The sequence below is a fragment of the Quercus lobata genome, chromosome 12 (assembly GCF_001633185.2).
Source record: "Quercus lobata isolate SW786 chromosome 12, ValleyOak3.0 Primary Assembly, whole genome shotgun sequence".
Taxonomy (NCBI): domain Eukaryota; kingdom Viridiplantae; phylum Streptophyta; class Magnoliopsida; order Fagales; family Fagaceae; genus Quercus; species Quercus lobata.
The window spans coordinates 8,145,902-8,163,002 of record NC_044915.1 but is presented as its reverse complement, the minus strand read 5'-3'; the positions used below and the strand labels follow the sequence as shown (position 1 = coordinate 8,163,002).

The window sequence follows — 17,101 nt, the reverse complement described above, 5'->3', positions numbered from 1 at the left end:
CTGTGGTAAATTTTTTTGTATATGTAGCATTCACAAGAATAGCAATTATTTCTTGGACGAGCAAATCTATTCTCAACTTTTGTGGGTTATTTCCTTGGATTGGTGATTTCACCATAAATATCACCCAAGTAACACGACAGGCCGCTGTGTTTTCCACTTCTTGAAGCTAAACACTTAAGTTCTCTTACAAGTATAATGTTTGAATAAACATATGCAAAAATGCAATACTAAAGAGTAATTCTCAAATTGTCAACATAAGTGTATGCAGAAGTTAAACCTATTAAAAGATTAAGATTAGTTAATTTAACTTTATATCAAACAAGAGTTGATTAAACTAGATATTAGATAACATCTTTAGGTTTGATTTTTGTTTTTTGGTTGAACAATAACATGTTATGAAATTTCTTTGTTAACTTATTAATTTATGGATAAAGTTTTCCTCCAAAATGGATTTGAGGTGTCTCTTTCAAAGCATTTGCTATGGTTCATAAGACCATTCACCTATATTAAATCATATGATCAGTAAAATTATTTAAATAAGACACATGACTATTAAATAAGTTATGTCACTACAATTACTCTTGATAATCTTTTGGTTTGAGGAAAATTATGCCATTCTTTTCTCTTATAAAAGAAATAGCATGAATACAATTTTTTACCCCCTTCACTAATTTATGAAAATGATAATAATTGAATTATAATTAAGAATATATTATTTTAGTTAATTAAATAGATTGATTTTCATTATGACTTACAAAATTATATTTATCAACCGTGTATTGTTAATCACATGTCATTTTTACTAATATGGATGGTTTATACTATCAATAAATAAAAATGTAATATTTTGATATCTTATACATTTATTAACAAACTTAGATAACCCCAATCTTAAATCATGATCATATTTATAAGTGTGTTAAGAAACAAACTATTATATTTTAATTTTGAATTGTTTAATTGTGAAGTCCAAATTTAAACATGTTTAGTTGTTTTTTAGACAAATAAATATAAGCAATATTTTTCCAAATTGAACATTACCTGCATATGTACCTCTGGATTTATTTACATGTGGTAAATCTGATCTGGTATTGCAATTTGATTGACAACAATGTTAGTAACTAGACCTTTATTATGGGGACTGGTTTGAAATTCAAATAATAATCTGATGACAAAAAAGGTTTACAATTTTTTTTAAAAAGTTTTGTCATATTGTAATTGGTTTATATGATGTCAATAGTAATCTCATATGAAAGTCATGTTAATATGAATCACTGCTTTTTCCCATCAAATTTTTAAAAATATTATTAAATTTTTTTTGTGATGTCAATGATAATCCTATACAAAAGTTATGTTAACATAAATAACAGCTTTTCTCCAAACAAGTTGTTAAAAATATTATGAAATTTTGTGTGTTTTTAACATTGCTCAAATCCTGATCTATTTATCAAGTTGAGGAAATTGGGCCGACATTTCACCAGGTCTTGGGTTGGGCTAGTACTAACTACAACTGTTATTGTACAATTGGGAACTTTGGAATGTCAGAATTAATTAATCAAGTCATAGAATCCATTAACCAAAAAGCAGAAGTCATGCAAACATAAAATTTGAAGTGAAACAAGAAATGAGAGAACTTCTGGTTAAGTAATCGCGCATTTGTGGTCATCTTCACACTACTTGGGGTGGGATCAATAATTCACTTGAGATCATCTTATTACAACTGTTATTGTACCTTTTGTAACTTTGGAATGTCAAAATCAAGTCAGGCAATCCGATAAATTTTAGTCATGCTAAGATAAATGTGAAGTGGAACAAGCAAAGAGAGAATAGAGGAAAAATGCTTTTGGTTAGTAACTGCGCATTTATGGTCATCATCACAAATTTTTACCTGGGGTGGGCTCAATAATTCACTTGAGATCATCAGTTTTTTTATTGCTTATTTATTAGGGTGAGTTGGAAGTCTATTGTGTGAATATATACAAATTTTAAAACCTATTAGAGAGTGTATCTTGTTGATGAAGCAAAGCAAATCAAAGCTGGATTTGAGAGCTTTTAGAATATGGATTATGAAACCTTTCTCATGTTGGAAGAGGGGAATATGGCACTACATAGACTAGCAAGGAGTGAAAAATGGGTAGAAGAAAGAAACACAGGCGTGGATTGAAGAAGCCACACTAGCTTTTTTGTAGAACATTTTATTTCTATTTTTATCCAAAGTTGATGAATAAAATATTTTCAAAAAAAAAAAAAAAAACCCTTTATTATAGAGAGTGGAATGATGAATTATATTTGGATATTAATATTTACAAAGGAGTTTTAAAGTAATTATTTGTTCCACCGCGCACCCTTGGTACGGTGGTCACTTCACAAGTATAAATGCTTGTGAGGTGTGGGGGGCAAAGGCCGGAGTTCAAATTTCTAGGAGGGAGTTTCATAAACATATATACTTTGATTATGCTGGAATAAAAATTCTATCTTGTCTCAAAATTATTTGTAAGTTGGCGTGGATTGTTATCATTTAGGTGACTTTGTTTTCCTTCCTTGGAGATGACTGAAAAAAAAAAAAAAAAATCCCTCGAACAAAGAGAAACTATAGAAATTTAAACAAAAGGGGAGAAATTTCATGGATTTAGTCTTGTGGTTTTAGATCCCGTGTCATTCATAAGGTTTTAGTTCAAATCTTTTAGCCAACTTAACCCCTTGCGGCCACTCCTAAAAAATTCATCTTTATAATTATCTAATGTATGGGGGATGAAAAAGGAACCATGACCATTAACTTTGAAATTGAGAAAATTCATTTTTGGATAAAGATTTGTTAGATTTATAATTAAATAAAAATGTTAATTCTACTCTCTTCAATTTGTTAGGAAGGAGAAGGATTGAGGTCCTTGCAATATGGAAAAGGATAAATATTTGTTCCATCAATGACTTTAGGAACACAAATGTTTTTATAGCTTTTTTTTACGACTATTGACTTGATTATTATGATTGATGCATCATAAAATTGATGTTAATTTGGTAAAAAAGAAATGATGTTAATAATGGATTCCTGTATAAGTGACGTTGCTTCCAACTTGTCATTTTAGCAAGTTTTGAAAAAGATGATGAAAATAATTGTGTCTCTAGCATTATTCTATTATAGTCAAGTGTTCAACCTAGAAAGGTTTGAATACAGTTTTGAAAACTGAACTGTTAGAAGAATAAGAAAAATGAAGAGTTTCAAGGTTTTGAGGCTAGTGTTGGGAAAAAAAAAAATTTGAGGTTAGACTGGGATTGGATCGAAGATTGAAATATGATGATGTCATGATTAAATTAATAATTAATTAAAATAATAAATTTTTTTAAAAGTAAGCAACTTTCAAAACTTTTATAAGGTAGATAGAAAATACTAATAAAGTGTAAATAGTAAATACTAGTAGGGTTGGGATGATATTACACCCAATGTAATTCTTTGAAATATTACATTCCATAAATTTTATAAAAGTCTTTTAAAAATATGATAGTTGGATTACATGTTTCCATTACTATTAATTTGTATTTCAAATTTTGTGTTAATCATATGTTAACTATCTAATCCACAGATTCATGTTTTGTATATAAGTTTAAATGTAGAAAAACATAACTTTAAATTTAAACACTTTATAATTAGATAGTTATTATTCTTTTTTAATCTTGATATTTTGCAACCATAAAAGGTATAAGGAGATCTTGTAATACAACAATTGATTCATCAAAATGCTTTTTCAATAAAAAGTTTTGGAGTTGTGTAACACCGCATCCAGTTATTTCATGTGTAACTTAAACCTAACTCATAATGATATTATACACAATTTATTTTTAAAAAAAACATAAATATGTATAAATAAACCCAAGAGAGGGATATCATAATATCATATACTTGAACTAGTCATTAGAATCTATAACCAAACAATGCTCCACTGATTGATTACTTTAGTGATGGAAAACGTTCAGTTCCAAACTAATTTGAAGCTATATTCCTCTAACCTACTTTGTGGTAGTTAAAATACCATCCACATATAGTTTTAATCGTATGACTTTTTGAATGAGTTATGTAACTTTGTTTAAATAATACATATAAATAGTCTTAAAATTTTTATGTAATAGGTTGAAATAGATAGCTCAAAACCAGTTTGAAGCTAAACTTTATTCTTTAGAGATGGTGAAGTTGCACCAGAGACCATCAAGCAAAGTGAATGGAGATTATAGATCAGAAACTAAGGTGGTGGAGAGAGAAAGAGAAAGAGAGAGTTCAACAATGACTTTACAATTCTTACAACATTGTTACTCAACATCCTAAGTGCCTCCACCATTCAAACTAGAGAGCAGCTCGTCAGATCAATAGGTCTGATAATGGTTCCACTTATTTCCATGAAAGTTTTGATTTTTAGATTTTTTTTTTTTAAATTAATGATTGGTTCCTAATTAATACTAGAATAAAGCTATAGATGCAACATTTTCACCACAAAATTTAAATGGTAAGTTGTTAATGTGGAGTGACGATCATACTTTGGTCTGTATCTTTCAGAGGGAGGGATTGCTGAGATTTTATTGCTAGCTTTTTTATCTTTGAATTTTTATGGTTGCTGGTTTTTTTTTTGTTTGGGGTTTATTGCTGAGATTTTATTGCAATGGTGGCAAAATTTTTCTGGCGTTATTTGTGGGTCTGGCGTGTGGGTGGTGGCTAGGTTGTTGGCCAGTGGGTAAGGCTGAATTGGTTATGGGTTTGATATGGATGGTGGCTGAATTTTATCTCTGCTCTTTCTTTCTTTGTGAGTATGGTTGAATTGGCATGGGAGAGAAAAAAAAAAAAATGAAGGCTTTTTTTCAAGTTTCAGCCAGGCGTGTATTGTTGGGTGGCTGTTCTAGGTTTAGGTTAGTGGTGGGTGGATGAGAAAGAGAGAAAAACAAAGTGAGGGAGAACAGAGATGAAGAGAGAAGAGTGAAGAGAGAGAGATTTTCTTATATTATTTTATTCTGTAATTTATATTATTTTAATATATTGTAGGTAAAAATAGAAGTTGAGATGTTGGGTGTATTATAAAATGGTATTGTATAATTGATAAAGTAGTTTTTTGAAATGGTAAATAGGATATGATGGAATTTCCGACTGTGGATGCTCTAATAGTCTAATACTATTCTTTTTTGAAAAGGTCTAATACTATTCTTAATTCCAATCCAATTTGACCGATCGATCAGATTGTCAAAACTATGGGTTTAATGAGAATTTTATCTTTTAGGTGGGGACAGTCATGGCACTGGGGATTGAGGTCCCTATTGAGGTGGAAAAAAGGATGCATATATATTACATTCGGAACTGAGGGTTTGGTAACAGATTTAATGTGTGGGGTGACGACGTCGACAATCATAGCACTCCGAACGACTTAACGCAATGACCCAGGAATCAAGAAGGCATGTGACTCATACAGTGATCATTTTGGACAGTTCATCAAACTGATATTCTTTGGCATCCAAAAGGTATCGTGATTATGCATGAACAGAAAAACAGTCTCTTATTAGTTTGTCATTGAACTTGGGATTATTGCTACAGATTTACAACTTGAGTCAAAGGGATGTCCTAATTATTGCATTGGAGATCTTAAACCGAAATCTCAAATTGCATTTAGGAGCAGTCCTAGTAATTATGCCTTATTGAAATTATTATGCAATCATAGTTAAATTGAAATGAGACCCACAAAAAACACAGGGAGAGGCCAAGGTCAAATAGATTAGCAACAATGGAGGGAATTAAAAATGCTTAGTGTTTGCTTTCTCCCACGTCATTAATACGTATATATTTCATATTAGTGAAGCCACACATGGAGAAGAAAATAGTAGTAGCCTTTTGTGTTCACACTTCACACCAACAAATCAATTTTTAGATCTTCCTGGGGAGGTTTCCTTTATGTTATGTTATCCTTATGTTTCGGTTAAGAAAAGTCTAATCAGATTAGACAATTTTCTAGTGTGCATTAAAAAAAAATAAAAAAAAGTACATCATTCTTCCTTACAAATTGACCATCTCTCTAAACCTATAGATGACATTATCTTTTCTCAAACTATAAACGAAATGACTTGAAATTTGTATAGATATGATAAATAAGTGTTTGTTTAGCAAAAATTAATTTTACCAACTTATTTTATTGTTCAGCTAATTTTTGCTATTATTTATGGATTATTTATGGATTCCATTATACTTTTTGGTACTATTTCAGCAAATTTTTACATTTATCTACAATACTTTAGTCTAACCCAAACAGTAACTATCCAACAAAAAAATGTAATAGAAATAATAAAGACATTCACAATGGTGATTGTATTTTAACAAAAAAATTATTTAACTAGCAAAAAATCAAAAAATCATGTGTTATAAGAGAAGTTAGTTGACTATAGTAAGTTGTTAAAAATAAAATACATTATTTTATTGAAATCATACCTTTTTTTTCAATTAAAAAACTCAAATTCTCTCTCTTCCTTTATTATTTTAATGAGTTGTTTATATTATTTTAAATAAAGTGATAAAAAATAGAATATTTGATATTGGGTGGTAAAATAGATAAAATATAAGGTGTTAAAAGCTAAAATTTTTAGCATCACCACTGTGAATGCTTTAATTTTAACCAAAAAAAAAAAAAAAAATCCTAGCCAGTTTAGTATTAAAAAAAACATTTTTTTTTGTATTTTGTTTTGTTTTTGTCTTTGTTGGTAGATGATTGTACCTTAATATATTTAGAAACAACGATTTTGTTTATTTATAATTTTTTAATACTATATGAATTCCATATTAAAGTATTGTACAATCAAAATCTATGGAATAAGATAATTACGGAAAAATGAGCACTAAAATTTGTGGTCCTAAAATAATTGAAAGGCTTGTCCATTCTTGTAGTAGGTAATTTACAGGTGTTTTTTTTTTTTTTTTTTACAAGACAAAATTTCTACTCTAGTCTAATCTAAGTGTATATGTGTGTGAAACTCCTTCCTGTAGACTTGAACTCCGGCCCTTTCTCCCCACACCCCACAAGCACTTATACTTGTGGAGTGACCATTGCACCAAAGGTGTGCGGTAGTATTTACAAGTGTCCTTAAAACAAATGGTGGGTAAACATTTGTCTCAAAAGCAATAACTTAAAGAAGATTGAATAAAAAGCATAGTTTACCTTTTACAATCAATTGAATTCCAAAAAGTAGGATTGGACTCTAAGGCTCCGTTTGGTTGGAGTGAAAATAGGAGGGATGGAAAATAAAGAGAGGAAAACAAGAGAGAAAATGATATTTTCCCTTGTTTGGTATAGGAAAGAAAACACAGAGGATGGAAAATGTTGAGCTCAAAAATCCACCCGGACCCACAAATTTTTTTCCTCCCGATTTGGGAGGAAAACTGGGAAGAAAAGAGAAGGGGGGGGGCTTAACACATAAATTACCTATTTACCCCCTCCTTGGTGTATTGCGTGCCTGACTTGTGAGTCAGGTCCTTTTTTTTTTTTATATATATATATATATATATATATGGATGTGAGTCAGGTCCTTGATTTGTCTTTTCCTTTTTTTTTTTTCTTTTTTTTTTAAAATTATTTTCTTTTATGTTCGTACAACACCCTTTCTTTTTTCAATTATTTTGGTTTTTTTTTTTTTTTGATATAAAAAAATTGTTTTGATTTTTTATTTTTTGAAAAAAAAGTTTTGGGTTTTTGAACTTCTTATCCTCTTTTTATTTTAGTTTTTTAATGAAGAAATCATTCATACATATTTTTTTTTAGTAAAATATAATGTATTATTTTTGTTTTACCTAAATTGGATATAATGGTAACTTTATACCAACTTTATTTTCTATCCTCTCACTTTTCTTTTCAACCAAATAAAAGAGTTTTCCATCCCTTTATTTTTCTATCCTCCCAACCAAACACATACGAGAGAAAACTAAATCTTTTCTATCCTTCCATTTTTCTATCCTCTCTCTATTTTCTATCCTTCCACTTTTCCACTCCCCCAACCAAACAGACCCTAAGAGTCTAAGACCCTATGTTTGCCATCTAGAGAGAGAGAGAGAGATTTTTTCTTCGTATTTTCTATCTTTTTTTTTTTAACCATTAATTTTTTATTTTCAAGTTCATACATGTATGTACATTGGAGAAGATTACTATTTTTTTTGTGACCTGTTACTTTGTTTAGCAACACTGGATCACAAGAATTTTCACAACATATTTTATATTTTGTTGAGGTGAAAAATTATTAATAGTAAATAATAAAGTGGTATTTGTGGAGGACTCAGATGAAAGTGAATAAAAATTTACCAACTTAATTATTGTGAAAACTGTCGTAAAAATTGTTGTGTATATAATTTTTCTCTTTGTTTAAAATTTCTTTAGATGGTAGGATTTTTTGTATTGATATATTCTCTTTTATATTATTATTGTATATGTTTGGACACAAGTATATCCTTTGCCGTCTATTACTCTGTGTTTTCTTGCTTGTTAATTTCACATTGTTTTTATTACAAAAATATCTTAATTTTAAATGTTTTAAGAATATTGATTACTACCCATAATTTAAAATACTTTCACACTTCACATACTTTTTAGCTTTTATATGGGAAATAGAATTAGTCTAAAAAGTTTAATCTTTAAAATATAAATAAATATGGGCAAAGTATTTACCATGAATCCATATATGATGCATGTTTTCAAAAGGAAAAGCATTCAAAATTAAGGATGTAATTTTTTTTTTTTTAATATAGAAAGTTTTAATTTATGGCGTTCGCTTTTGATGATAACTAAAATAGAACCCACAATAGGTTAATTCCTGCTTAACTTTATCTACTCTCCCTTCCTTCCCCTCAATCCAAATAAACCATTAAGCTTGTTATTCAATCCCCTTATTTGAATGTCTTAAACACGATGGCAAAAAAAAAAGTCTTAAACACTAAGTAAAGGGGAATAGATATCCCCCTTTATCTGGATATTTTAAAAATTAATATTAGAAAAAAATAATAATGTCATACTTTTTTTGATGAACCAAAAAATAATAATAATAATAATGTCATACAAATTGGCTAATGTACCTCTCTTTTATTCAATTTTTAATATAAAATTCATAGAATTTTCATTAAACAAATATATTCAAAATGACATCATAAGGGTAAAATTTATAATTTATAAAATATATGCTAATACAAGTGGAATCCTTGTTTCAACTTCATCCAATTTGGAAGAATTTAAAATGAGGAGTTTGGAGAGGTATCTCACCTCTCCAAAACCCTCAAACTCTTTCCTTCTCCTACTCTTCTCTCTTTCTCATCCATCCAAATTTCAAAAACCTTAAGTTCTAGATATATTTAGCTTTCTCCTAAGAAAATAATTTTTTACTCCATTGCCTGCTGGGTCAAAAAATTTTCACTGGGAGCTTTGCCTTACTATAGTTTATAATATATTTTGAATAGGCCAACACCCAAAGTGATTAAAACAGGAGACAATATTAATATTGCTTCAACTTTCCACCCCTACATTGGACATTGACCCTTTGAATAAAAATTTTGGTAGTGTGAACACAATGATACAAACTATTATCGTTGAACCGCTATTCCGCCAAAGAACATATCCATTCCAATACGATTTTGTCCTCTCGTTTCCATGAATTTGTGTGCGCAAAAGCTATATAATAATATAAACACAAAGTGGGCCTAAAAACCAAATTGCATATCGTCTTTCACACCCAAAAGAATTTGTCTGCGGAGACTGACTAGCTCGATTAAAAAATTGATTGATTTCAAGGTTCCCCTTATCCCTAGTCCATGCATGAGAGCAACAGAAGTGAATTGCAACAATACAAAACTACGTTTTAAATTATGAAAATTTGTATTTTTTTTTTATGGGTATGCATAAAAATATTATTTATTCTAATGATTTATATATGTGACTCATCTCTCATTAGATTACTTCTAAAATATTTAATTAGTGGTTGTTCTCCCTCTTTTCTACTTTTATTATTTTCGTTCTTAATTTATTCTTTGCATGCGTTCTATATCACTTTATGATTATACAATAGATTCGGCTCACTACAAAATAAAGATAGAGTGCATTACGTGGGAATATACGTTACATGCAATTATATATATATATATATATATATATATATATATAATGAGCATGTGCTCATACGCGTGTTTAGATACTCTTTTATTTTTTGCAATAAAGGTTAATAATTTACATCTATTATAATTTAGAAACAATTTTTTTTTCAAACAAATAAAAAGAATATACTTTAGAAATAAGCAGTAACTATAATTTTCTTTTTGAACAAGGAGGAAAAAAAATCCTAAATTTTAAGAATTCTCTTTATGAATTCAAAATGAAATTTGTTATTTTACATTTATAACCCTATTTCTAAATGAAGTTATCCTTTATTAATGAGGGTATTTTTGAAACACATAAAGTCCAGTTGGAAAAAAGGAAATCCTTATATATATATATATATATATTTCTCTCATGCCAATATTATTGTTTATAATTCATTGGATATTTCAATTTTTTTTTATTAAATTAAAATTTATCAACATATAAACAAATCAAGCTAGCTCTTGGGTAGTCATATCATGGAAAAAAGCTTCTCTGTATCACGAGTGAAGACTTGCCTTCTAAACTCTTGATACTATAGAATTGTCGTATCCTTTGTGTGAGGAAAAGTGTGTCCCTTCAGTAACACTGTTACTTGGAGGCTTGTGGGGTTTTTTCTTCAGGGAATTGGGAAACATTGAGTGGTAAGAGAAAAATGGAAACACTAGTCACGAAATGGGGAAACATGTCATTAGATGATAGAGAAGGCGGTGAAGTGAAATTGAACGTGACTGAGAGATCGAAGAACATCACCATAGCTGCAAAAATTTTGACCAAACGAGCTTTGAACACAGAAGCTGTTATACGGACTTTTAACCCAATTTGGCGATCAAAGAATGGGTTTAAGGTGCGTAACATGGGAAACCATACCATTTTATTCATTTTTGATAATGAGGAAGAGGTAGAGAAAATTTTGAAGGGAGAACCGTGGAGCTTTGATAAGCATTTGGTGATGATCAAGTGGTATGATTATAGTATTCCAGTTCAGGATTTAGTTTTTGAACATGTAACACTGTGGGTGCAAGTGCATGACATCCAAACCAATTATTTAAGTCGAGAAATAGCTGAGAAGCTCTGTGAAGCAGCAGGAAAAGTCAGTACAGAGCCAACCTTAGCGGAGGTAGACCGAGGCAACGTAATGCGGATTAGAGTTACAGTTGACACAACCCTTCCTCTTTGCAGGGGACGAGTTTTTACACTTGAAGATGGGTCGAAGGGATGGGCATCTTTTAAATATGAGCGCCTTCCGAATGTATGCTATTGGTGTGGCCGGCTGGATCATTTTGATAGGGACTGTGATCGGTGGATACAGAGTACTGGCACTCTAACCAAATAGGATCAAGAGTATGGGTCCTAGATACGTGCATCTCCACTACTTGTATTCAACAACTCGCTGGTAGTGGTGCCGGGTTACTATGAAGCGAGAAAAAAGGAAATTGAGAATAGAAGAGATCGGAGGAAGAACAGCAACATGGCAACGAAGAAGGTGGCAAAGGGAGGCGGTCTGATGGAAGACAGGTCTGGTGTAATAAATGATCCAATAATTAGAGAGGAAGACGTTATGGAAGTTACAAAATAAAGGGTACAACGGATGAAAATCTGGAACCGGTACAGATGGAAAAGGGTGCCGAGAAATAAGGTGACTATTTTGAGAAGAAAATAAAGGAAATTGATTTGGAGTTAATGAAATTTGAATTGAAGAAGGACTCAGGCAACGGAGGTGCAGTAAATGTGGAATCAGTTGTTGACTTAGAGAGTGAAACCGAAAATTGTGGAGATGAGCAAACTCTTTCCAGACATGGATTGGAGGCATGTGAGCAACTTAATGAAAATAATAATCACGTGCAAAAGGATGTAGGAAACCCTAGAGTGCAAGTGACTCACGTGCTAGGTAAAACACAAGTGCCGGCAAGCAGTAGCCCCACGTGGAAAAGAATAGAGAGAAAGGAAGCAAGTACTACCCGTATAACTATTCCTCTGAAATCTTTGAAGCGCTTAGGTGCTAAATTCCTTGAATCCGAGTTACCTAGGAAGAAAATACAGGTTTCTCGGGATGATCAAGAACCAACAATTGAAGTGGCGAGGGCTAAAAATCAGTCCCGCCAGGAGCCATGAATATCCTATGTTGGAACTGTCGTGGGCTTGGGAACCCACAGACAGAGCAAGAGCTTGGAGATTTGATTCGGGCACAAGATCCCCTAGTCGTGTTCCTAGCCGAAACATGGCTTGACAAAGCTAGGTTGGAAGAAATAAAGGTATGGTTTAAATTTGAAGGTTTGATTGAAGTCTCAAGAGTAGGCAAAGGAGGTGGGGTGGCTATCCTATGGAAGGAGTGTGATTTTTCTATTGATACTTACTCCCCTAACCATATGGACAAAATAGTGAATAAGGGGAAAGAAGATGAATGGAGATTTACCGGCTTTTATGGAGAGCCGGACACAAGAAACCGACATGAATCCTGGGCAAAGTTGAGAAGATTAAGAAGTAAGTACACTCTCCCTTGGTTGTGTGCGGGAGATTTTAATGAAATCACGAGAATAGATGAAAAGTTGGGAGGAAGGTTCAGACCAAGAAGCCAAATGGAAGCCTTTAGGGATGTGCTTGATGAATGTGAGTTTAAAGATTTGGGTTTTGTGGGAGGGAAGTACACATGGTATAGGGGGACGGGAGGGGGTACCACTATTTGGGAAAGTTTTGATCGTGCAGTTGCTACAACGGATTGGCTAGATATGTTTCTGGCAACAAAGGTGATACATTTGGAATGTGGGTCCTCTGACCATAAGCCCTTGATTATTAGGCTAAAAGGAATACAGATTAAGCAGCGAAGACCATGGAGGTTTAAGCAAATATGGCTTGAGGATACAAGATGTAGTAAGGTTGTGGATTTGGCTTGGAGAAGAAATTTTTTAGGCAACCCGGTTGTTCAAGTGGAAGGAAAAATAAATGAGTGTCAAGTAAAATTGAAGCAGTGGAGCCGTGTGTCCTTTGGGAGTATTAATCGGTCCATGAAGGAAAAAAAACAACAATTAAGGCAAGCGGAACAGAGGGCCATTAGAGGTGGGACAATGGATGCAGTTAAACAGTTGAAATGGGAAATAAATGGGTTGTTAATCAAGGAGGAAAAGATGTGGAAGCAAAGATCAAGAGCTTTATGGCTCAAGGAGGGGGACCAGAACACAAAATTTTTTCACAATCGGGCATCTCATAGATATAAGAGGAATAGGATTAAGGAGTTGAAAAATGAAGCAGGGGTGGTATGCACCAACGAAGAGGAGATTTCAGATATTTTGATTGACTACTACCACCAATTATTTACAACGGCCTCACCAACACACATGGAGGAAGTTCTAAGGGTAGTTCCTTCTATCATCACAGAGGAACAAAATGCCATGCTAGCTGCTGAATATGTTAGGGCTGAAATTGATGAAGCACTACAACAGATGGAACCACTGAAGGCACCAGGACCTGATGACTTACCCCCTTTGTTTTATCAAAAGTTCTGGAATTCTATTGGAGATGATGTCTTAGCAACTATCATAAATTGCCTAAACTCAGGTTTTATTCCTCCATCTATTAATCACACTTTCATTACTTTAATCCCCAAAGTAAAAAGCCCTACTATTGTTTCTGAATTTCGTCCCATATCCCTTTGCAATGTCATATATAAATTAGCTTCAAAGGTTATTGCAAATAGACTTAAAAAAGTCTTGCCACATCTAATCTCTGAGTCACAAAGTGCATTCCAATCCAATAAGGCTATTTCAGATAATATTTTGGTGGCCTTTGAGTTGTTACACCATATGAAGACACAGAAGTCAAAGAAAGCAGATTTTATGATCTTAAAGTTAGACATGAGTAAAGCATATGATAGAGTGGAGTGGAGATTTTTGATTGAAATTATGAAAAATAATGGGTTTTTGTGATGCTTGGGTGAATCTCATTTATGAATGTATCAGTACGGTGTCTTATTCAATCTTAGTTAATGGGGAACCCAAAGGCGAAATCTCTCCAACTAGGGGAATTCGTCAGGGGGACCCATTATCACCATACCTTTTTTTATTGTGCTCGGAGGGGTTGAATAGATTGATCCAACATGCTGCAAGGGATAATGTTATTTAGGGTTTTTCCTTATGTAAAAATGGCCCAAAGATTACTAACCTATTTTTTGCAGATGATACTTTGTTGTTTTGTCGAGCAAGGATGGAGGAGTTGCAAGCCATTCAACACATCCTATCGCTATATGAAGGGGCATCCGGTCAACAAATAAACTGGGAGAAGACAACCCTTTTCTTTAGCAAAGCAGTGCCTGAAGAAAAGAAGAGAGACATTATAAGTTTCCTAGGAGTTCCAGAAATCAAGGAATATGAAAAATACCTTGGTTTGCCCGCTATGGTTGGTAGAAATAAAAGGGCAAGTCTCAATTATATCAAAGAGAGGGTGTGGGCAAAGCTTCAAGGTTGGAAGGAAAAGCTCCTATCTCAAGCGGGGAGAGAGATCTTGCTTAAGGCGGTGGTGCAAGCTATCCCCATATTTGCAATGAGTTGTTTCAAGTTGCCGGTGGGTTTGTGCAAGGAGATTGAAATGCAAATCAGAAAATTTTGGTGGGGTGAACGTGGTAGTCAAAGAAAAATTCATTAGAAGAGCTGGGAGGTTTTATGTAAACCGAAAGAGGAGGGAGGTATGGGGTTCAAAGATTTGGTGAGATTCAATGAGGCTATGCTTGCTAAACAGATATAGAGACTACAAATAGATAGAAATTCTCTTCTGTTTAAGGTTTTGAGCACAAAATACTTTCCCACAGGTTTGGTATTGGAGGCAAAAAGCAAGAAAGGCTCCTTTGCTTGGCAAAGTATCCTTAAAGCAAGGCATGTCATTGAGAAGGGGATGTTATGGAGGGTTGGTGATGGATCACAGATTAGGGTGTTCAAGGATAGTTGGATTCCGGGCTGCCTTCCAACCAAAGCAGTACCACTCACGCAAGAATGTAAGGATGACTCCACGGTTAGCTCACTAATAGACCAGACAACAATGGAATGGAATGGCCAGTTGATTGACCAGAAAATTTCTCCATACCTGGCTCAAAGAATTAAGGCTATCCCACTTTGCAGAATGCCACAGGCAGATTGCACCGTTTGGCCACGAAGCCGGGATGGAAATTATTCGGTAAAGACAGGGTATCAACTATTAGGTGAGCTGGAAAACAGGAAGGTTGCGTTGGGGTCAAACACTAATGATTCGAGGAATTTTTGGAAGTGGATGTGGAGTTTCCAAATCCCCAACAAGATAAAACACTTTGGCTGGCGAGCATGCACTGAATCACTCCCAACGCTGGCAAATTGCATCGGCGAAAAGTGTTGCGGTCACCGTTATGCAGCAACTGTAACAGAGTAAGGGAAACAGTCCATCATGCTCTTTGGGACTGTGATCATGTGCTGGGTTGCTGGGGGCACGGGTTCAAGAAACTAAGAAGCCTAGAACAGAGTATGGGTTCTTTTGCAGACCTGGTTTTCTCGGCAAGGCAGCAGGACGAAAACATGGAGTTGTTCATGGTGGTCGCATGGATGATATGGACTAGGCGTAACAAGAGGCACTTTAACGAGCAGCACCTACCCCCTGAGAAGATCCTTGATGCGGCAACTGCACTGCTGACTGAGTTCCATGGAAATTCTATTGGCAGGTCCGAGAGAAAATTGACCCAGACACAACGTTGGGTACCACCAGCTGCAGGAATGTATAAGGTGAATTATGACGGGGCTTGTTTCGTGGATGAAGAGAAAGCAGGGATTGGTGTTGTGGTGCGGTATGATCGGGGTCAAGTTATGGGATCACTAGCAGAGAAAATTGAAATGCCGCCGACTGTGGAAGTCCTCGAGGCAATGGCAACAAGGAGAGCGATGATATTCATGGAAGAGTTGGGCTTGAGACATGCAGTATTTGAGGGAGACTCCGAGCTTGTGGTAAAAGCACTAGTAGGCCTTTGCCCAGACGAGTCTAGTATTGGTCATATTATAAAAGATTGTAAGTCTTTAAGGGGTTTGTTCCAAACTTGTTCTTTCTCTCATGTTAGGTGGCAGGGCAACGGTGTTGCACATGCTTTAGCTAGGAGAGCTAGAATGTCGTTTCCTTTATCTGTTTGGATGGAATCTGTTCCAGCCGACATTACCTATCTAGTTTATGTTGATGTAACTTCATAATTTTTCCATACATTAATAAAGTGGTTCCTTTTCTTCTCAAAAAAAAAAAAAAAAAAAAAACCTAGCTCTATGCCATTCTTGAATTATTAATGAAATATACTCGTACATTTAGGTATTTTCATGTACCTTTAATCACTTAACGTATTTAATAATCATGAGACTTATTAGATGACTTAATGAGATATATAATTTAATATACTATAAGAAAGGAAAGGGAAATGAGAGAATAGCTTTTCTTCTTACGTACTGTTTAGTTTGCAAGGTAGATAATATATGTATATATATCATTGTTACACATGACACCAAATATATAGAGATTGTTCATTCTACTTTTGTGTTCTTTTTAGATTCCACTAATTGCCGTATGTGATTGATAGAGTATAAAATATAACACAAGAAATGAGAAATATGATATTTAATCGACACCATATATGAGCTCTTCATGTACAACTCTCTCTTCTTTATCATTTACTCCCAATTTGGAAGGAAATAAAAATGGTGGGCTACATAGAATTTCATTCCCTCCATTTTCCTTTTTCTTCCTCAATTTTCTCTCCAACCAAAAAAATTATTTTTCTTCTCTTCCATCACTTTTTCCTTTCCTTCCATCCAAACTTAGCCTAGTAGATTGAAGGAGGTTCCTTTGTTCTATTGTGAAACATTAAGTAGGCGACACAAGATTAAAGAAGATGGAAGAGAGAAATCAACACAAAGATTTTACATGGTTTAATAGTATGCCTATATATACTCATGAGAGCAAGCAACTATCAATCCACT

The 17,101-nt window shown here is 33.4% G+C and overlaps 2 protein-coding genes across 2 annotated transcripts; both read left to right on the top strand.

Annotated features, from left to right (window-relative positions):
* Positions 1–10,785: 10,785 nt before the first annotated feature.
* LOC115970174 (uncharacterized protein At4g02000-like) lies at positions 10,786–11,466 on the top strand. The gene has a single exon (XM_031089837.1). It carries the CDS (start codon positions 10,786–10,788, stop codon positions 11,464–11,466), a length of 681 nt encoding a protein of 226 aa, XP_030945697.1.
* A 2,864-nt stretch (positions 11,467–14,330) lies between these two features.
* Positions 14,331–15,521, top strand: LOC115970173. Its single transcript, XM_031089836.1, has 2 exons — positions 14,331–14,745; positions 14,932–15,521. Exons 1-2 carry the CDS (start codon positions 14,331–14,333, stop codon positions 15,519–15,521), a joined length of 1,005 nt encoding a protein of 334 aa, XP_030945696.1.
* Positions 15,522–17,101: the final 1,580 nt, after the last annotated feature.

Excerpts from the sequence above, each read along its gene's own strand:
- LOC115970174 (XM_031089837.1), top strand. The coding sequence starts at position 10,786 with ATGGAAACACTAGTCACGAAATGGGGAAACATGTCATTAGATGATAGA.
- LOC115970173 (XM_031089836.1), top strand. The coding sequence starts at position 14,331 with ATGGAGGAGTTGCAAGCCATTCAACACATCCTATCGCTATATGAAGGG. Across the intron at positions 14,746-14,931 it reads ATTTTGGTGGGGTGAACGTG|GTTTGGTATTGGAGGCAAAA; the intron begins GTAGTCAAAGAA and ends ACTTTCCCACAG.